The sequence below is a fragment of the Fulmarus glacialis genome, unplaced genomic scaffold (assembly GCF_000690835.1).
Source record: "Fulmarus glacialis isolate BGI_N327 unplaced genomic scaffold, ASM69083v1 scaffold34217, whole genome shotgun sequence".
NCBI classification, from domain to species: Eukaryota; Metazoa; Chordata; class Aves; order Procellariiformes; family Procellariidae; genus Fulmarus; species Fulmarus glacialis.
Window position 1 is genome coordinate 25157 of NW_009223187.1, and position 6450 is coordinate 31606.

The 6450-nt window shown below is 40.9% G+C and overlaps 1 protein-coding gene across 1 annotated transcript in view; it reads right to left on the bottom strand.

Moving 5' to 3' along the window:
* Positions 1-5427, bottom strand: part of LOC104079630 (GRAM domain-containing protein 1C-like) — a gene marked incomplete at both ends in the record, with an annotated part of 25540 nt that extends 20113 nt beyond the window's left edge. Inside the window, one exon of the mRNA XM_009581718.1 lies at positions 5299-5427. Coding sequence (XP_009580013.1) covers positions 5299-5427 — 129 coding nt within the window. The remainder of the gene's footprint in view (positions 1-5298) is intronic.
* Positions 5428-6450: the final 1023 nt, after the last annotated feature.

Sequence of the window (6450 nt, forward strand, 5' to 3'; positions counted from 1 at the left end):
TGGAGAATTTTTCTACTCCTAGTTGCTGCTAATGACTTAATTAAATGTACCACTAAATAATTACATCCTGTACAGTTTTGTTTACCTGTCTTCTTTCCCTCCAAAGGGACGCAAGTAGCTCACCTGTAGCAGACTTGAAAAAGAAAATATTACACCACTGCTTCTTTGCAGAAATACTGAAGAGCAAAGCTGTAAACAAACCAAAGACCAAAAAAGAGCTTAACTTCCATCTCCTAGATTTGCCTTTTAAAGCTTTCATTCCATAAGCTATGGCCTCCCCTCTCATTAAACGGATATCATCATTCAATCAACTCCATGCTGATTTTCTGAAATATATTGCATTTCTGATGGTTTTGCTCCCAGTGACTTACAAAATAAGTAAATCACACAGATCTGAAGTATTTTCTTCCTCATCTATTAAACTTAACTTTCAGATTCTAGACTAATTCTTTAGGTGTGTGTAATAATAAATCACATTATATAGAACTTCCCACTGCTGCAGCCGGGGAAAGCTTATTTAGACAGGAGACCAACTGCCAGCCTTTGTTCAGAACAGGCTGAAACTCGATGGCAGCCAGATCTACCCCGGTGCTCAGTTTGGAGCTGCATCGACAGCAATAAAGAGATTCCCAGGGTGAAAATAAGTGACAAAAACACTTTAGCCTAATCAGCCATGTTCAAGGGCTAGTCGGAACTACAGTTTATCTTTTCTTGCCATTTTAAAACACTGCTTCTGTATAATCAGTGCTATCACAGTGCTTTAAAAAAAGCACCTATTCTAGAGATTCCAGATAGGTAAACAAGCAACGTACCAGTGCTACAAGTACAGCAAAAGCTATTTATACTAAAGTTACGACATTTCAGAAAAAACAGCGTAAGGGTACTTAAGATTTTTATTCTCTTCAGAGACCGACAACATTTATCCAATTCTCATCCTCCTTAGCAGATTGCTTCATACCAGCAAATAAAAAGGAGGCTAAAAATTCTCCTCCAATGTCACAAGCCATGATGTCTCTCCTTCACAACCCAAGCATTTGGAGGCACAGATGAGAAAAGCTTTCTTCAGAAGTAACATACCAAGTATATAACACAGGAGATGAAGCAACTGTCAGAGGGCCTTAAACACCAGTCTGCCAAAACATAGTTACCGATTTAACAAGCCCAGTAAACCATTCCCAGAGTGAACACAAGTCTTCAGAGAAAGGTGGAAGGAGCATTCAAACAACTATAGATGCAAGAAATATTTCATCTAACCCTTACTAGTCTTGGGCCCCACTGTCAACTTGTATCTGTGCTGCAATAAGTTATCTTCCGAATTGTAAGGTGTATCTGCATCCCTCCTGTGCAGGTTTTAGTCATATACATTTATTGTATTCTTGGCATACGTATTCTCACATGCTCCCACAGACTAGCTCTTTCTCATAGAAACCAAACCCATGTTTGTCAGAATTCAAAACCCTTTTCCAAATCTTGTGCAACCTCACTTGTTCTTGTATTACAAAAAATAAAAGGCTTACTTTCACTCTTCACCGTATCATTTATTTGCTTCTATTGTTATACTCCTTCACACTGACCAACCCTTTAAACTGACATTACATTGCAATTAAATTGCCTTTTTTAAAGCCTCTTACTATTTTCTTTCCAGCGTCGTCTTGGTACCTCACATTTCCAAATTCTTAAACAAGCCTCTCAGATAAAAGCAATTTTCTGAGAAATGCTCGTTTGATTTCAACTCTTTCGACCTACCTTTTCATTGCAAGGGAAGGACTTACTTTTTTGTTCTTTCTTTCCACAGGCATTCTTCTTATTGTAGACATATGTGAACTTTGACTGTTTATTAAGAGAAACTAGAGTCCCCAGACAGAACACCCTCACTTTTGATGCAAGGATCCTTTTCATTAGCTTCCTCATTCACCTTTACCTTCTTCATTACAGTAGGAGAACACTTAAGATTTTCACGGGTTTCTTCTTCCAAGGATATTAAATTTAATTATATTTCAGTATGCAGAGTGTAAAAAGGATAAAAAGTGAATGCAGAGTCTTGAGATAGGGCTTCCAGATGTAACTTAATTTCCAAAACATCTTTGACTTTCACCATTTCTATTTGCAGTTGCCAAAACCAGAGCCATTTAATCAAAGTAGATGCAAGCTTTACAGGTTCCAGTAAAGAGGAAAACTCCTGAGATCAAGTTTGCAAGCAAGCTTTTTTCTTCCTCCAGTGAGGTTATAAAAGTCTAGCTTTGTCCACCTCCAGGGAATGGTCTTCAAAAAAAAAAACCAAACACCAATCCCAAAAACCAACCACCTTAAAACCAGCAGTTAGTAACACTACCAGTTTAAGAATTTCTTGCAGTAGTACAGAAAATTAATTCTTTCTCAAAATTTTTCAATAAAGCTATCCAAAGTATTATTTTTGGTGGGGAAAAATTATGCATAGTAGGATTCTCTTCTTTTCTTCCTTCCCTGCTAATTTTTCTGCTACCCCTCCTTCTCCCCACTCACCATAGTCAGGAAAGAGATTCTATCCCAGAGGCTCCCAACCCAAGCTTGCTGCTAATTACATGTGCTCACAGCACCTATTGAGCATTCATGATACCTGGCCTGACTTCCAGGGGCATGGCACAACTGCCTACTCCCACTCAAATCCATGAAAAATTGAAGTCAAACCAGTCGGGCTCTAACATTCACATTTGGTTTCCATCATCAGAGAAGCAAGAGTACATACTTAGAAGAAATGAATCCTTGGAGCAAACCAAAGCTGTCAAAAACACGCAGCCTCTCAAAGCAAATAACTCAGGTGAGTAAAGCTGATCCCTGGATGCTACCGCAGGCTAGCCTTCCTGTTGTAGCAATTCCTTAGTTCCACTGACTTAAGAGTAGGAACGAGCTTAACAAATCCACACCTGCCACAGGACACTAAGATCATCCTTTGCCAAATGTTAGTGACACATGCTTTGCACACTGCAACAAGCTGCCTTCTGTGTTATCACCTACACATTTACTATGACTCAGTATTTAGGGAGTTTTAATGATTTGTTTATATACTCAGCAACTGATCATCAACCATACAAGTTATTAAAACACATTTTTTGTATAGAAGAGCAGGGAAAGATGCCAATGACATAATGCTTTAATTAGATGATCTTAATTTTTGCCTTGAATTTGTGGCTTTCTGCCTCTTGCTACTTCTAAGTCCAGCCCCCTTGAGGCTGAGAAAATGAGTACCACAGCCTCCTACAACTAGACTGATAAGGGTTTTTAAAGCTAATCAGTGACATAAACGGTACAGCTAGAACTTTACAAGCCACAGCACTATCTCACAAGAGGCAAGTATTTACACAATTCCTTTGTTTTAACTGCAAGGTCATATTTGCAGAACCAGATAAACACTAACTTCAAACAAATACTGAGGTCTTGAAGTATAAATCATAGACAGAAGGCAACCGTTTAATCATACCGGAGAACACCTCACACTCTCTTAGCAGCCACCACTGCACTGAAGAATCCCATTCCCCTGAAGTTACAGGCACGCGTTACTACAGGAAGCAGAAAGTGGCACTGTGAGGACACACAATACCCTGTACTGTACATGCCTAAAGCTCTGTTCAAAGAAACTTCTAACCTTCGGCATATGTCTCAAACCTAAAAATGCAAAGCCAATAGAACAGTTATATTCTTCATATATTACACTTTACTGACTTTATTTTAGATTGCCAAGCTTATCAAGGAAAGACTGAGTTGCTAACTGCAAGTCCAACAAACTGACCCCCAGACCTAAACAGGTTTCTTCCTCACGTGAACTACCAACTGCATTAACGGTTGTATACAAACCATCAAGTGTTAGTTTACACAATCTAATCTGCCATCTAATGAGAGCATAGCTAGCAGTTACAATGTCTGTGCAGCATGATTTGCTATCGATTCAAGTACAGAGATACGGCTGGGCACAGGCGGAACGGTCCTGCATCGTCTTTGCCACTGTAGGAACAGTGGAGAAAATACTGAACGACCCAAGCACTCACTCTCTAGCAATGCAGTTCTATGACCTACTGGGATTCATTCGGCCTGTCCCATTTCCATTGGCTCCAGACTACTGTTGCTCAGTTGAAAAGTACACATGCATTTTTGGGGGAAGTTTATGCTAGGGCCTGAGATGCAAAAATCAATGTTCTGACCATTAGGACATCCGCTTAGTTTGAACAGGAGGGATGAAATGACATACATGGTAGATTTATAAATAAGGAGTTGGGAAATCTGATCCACCAGTTCTGCTCGCAGCTCTGCCACAGATTGCCTATGGCCTTTGCTAGTTACTTAATCTTTCACCTGCTGAGCACAATGAATACTCTGATGACTTCATCAGGACAAGGGCACAGGAGTCCAAATGATGTTCCTGTGCACAAGCTGAAGCACGCCAATTTACTGAGGCCACCTGATGCAGAACCTGAGTCAGACTGTCAGAGCTGTGAAGAAGGGAATCTAAGTCTCTCACGAGATCAGGTGTTACCCTGCCCCTGTGGCTGCACGCGCAAGTGTTCCCCTTTCCTATCTAACAGCAGCAACCCATCCACCAAGCTAACAGCAAAACATACGCTCCAAGTCTGCACCCATAAGTTTACCTTCTCTCGTGGCATTGGCAGAGGGGAAGAAGAAGAAAAAAAAAAAAAAAAAAAAAAAAAAAAGAGAGAAATCCATCAAAAGCATAAGAAGAGTATTAAAGACAGCACTCTCCACTTATCAGTAAGGCATCTCCCTGGAGAGGAGCAAAATTAAACCCCTCCTTTCTGCCCTTCGTATTCACTAATCCCATTCTTTACACAGAACACAGGAAGCTTATTTACACTTTGGAAAACAAATGTATTCACTTAACAAAAACCAGACACTAGGAAAGCACATCAGAAGAACTACCCAACACTGAGAATCAAAATTCAGCCCTTACTGTTAAAAAGCATCAACAATGTCTTTCTAAAAGCATAAAGAGAGATTGGATAGGTTAATAAACCATGCAAGGAACTGGGAGACAGGACTGGGCACAGACGCCAGAAGTCCTGTCACTAACTTGATCCGTCACATCAGGTAAACAATTTCACCCCCCTCAGTCTCAGCTTACACTTTAGTAAGCTGATAATGATAAAATTACCTACCTCACTGCATGGGTGGAGAACGCTTTACTAATTCATGACTACACAGCAACTTGAGAATTGTGGATATAAAGCTAGTACATATACACACACACAGATTAAAATATACATATATTATATTTATGAATAAAACACAAGTTAGAAGAAAACACATTACCCAAAAGCTCCAGTCAGCACTCCAGCTATATTGAGCAGGACCCTGCATTTTCTCTGCGCACGAACTAAGAGTCTCCTCTGAATCAGCAAGTAGCTGGCTAATAAGACCATGATCCACTTCATGAACTTCCTGTGAACAAAGACGCAAGGTATGTAATTCAACAACGGAGGAGAAAGGTGAAATAAGAAGATGGTTAATCCATTTAACGACTATATATTAAAAGAAACTTGACATGCTAGTTTCACCAAGGTGAGCGGCATGGAAACACTTCCCACTGACAGCCTTTTCATTGATTTTACATTTTTTCCAGAGTATACTCTATTTAATTATTACTTACATTTTTATCAGAGTATTTTATTTCCACGGCAGCCACTCAACTTGCACATTGAAGCTGCACAGACATTTAGAGCTGGAATAACATCAACATGAGACATCAGTGCATAACATGCAGCACAACTCTAGAATCTGTGGGACCTTTCAAAACTTGAGAAAGGTCATGCAAGTGTAGCATTTACCAGAGGACTGACATATACTATTATAATACAAATACATCAAATATTTACACTTAATATTAGCTGCTCTATAAATTGTATGTTTTGTCATATATAAACACAAGCGCAACACTTCAGAGGCAGGTAGTTCTACCCATATCACTTATTATAAAGATAAGCACTCTTCCGTAGCACTCTCCCTTGCATCAATATTCTTCACTTGGGAGGTCAGTTTTACTTTATGAAGGGAAACTGAGCCACAGAAAGGGAAAGACGCTTGTCCCAAGCCACCTAACAAACTGGGACAAAACCAGTCCAGGGCCCTAACCAACAACTAACACCACCTGTACTACAGGATCCATCAGTAAGAGACAAAGTTGGGTTTCGAGTCCAGAGCGACTCAAAACCAAACCCATGTCGGCACACATGCACGCCCATGGCTGGAGAGGGGTGCGAACACCCCACCAGCAGGCCAGTGCTCCTCCGAGGCTCCAGCCAAGCCCGCGGCCCAGGCTGGGGGCGAGAGAAGGTAACCGGGTGAGACAGAGAGCGGAGACGCTCCCACCGCCCCGGGGAGACACCCCAGGCTACGTGGCGTGAGAGAAGGGCTGCTCTCCGGAGGTTTTCCACGCAAACACAAGGACTCGCTGCAACTTCCACC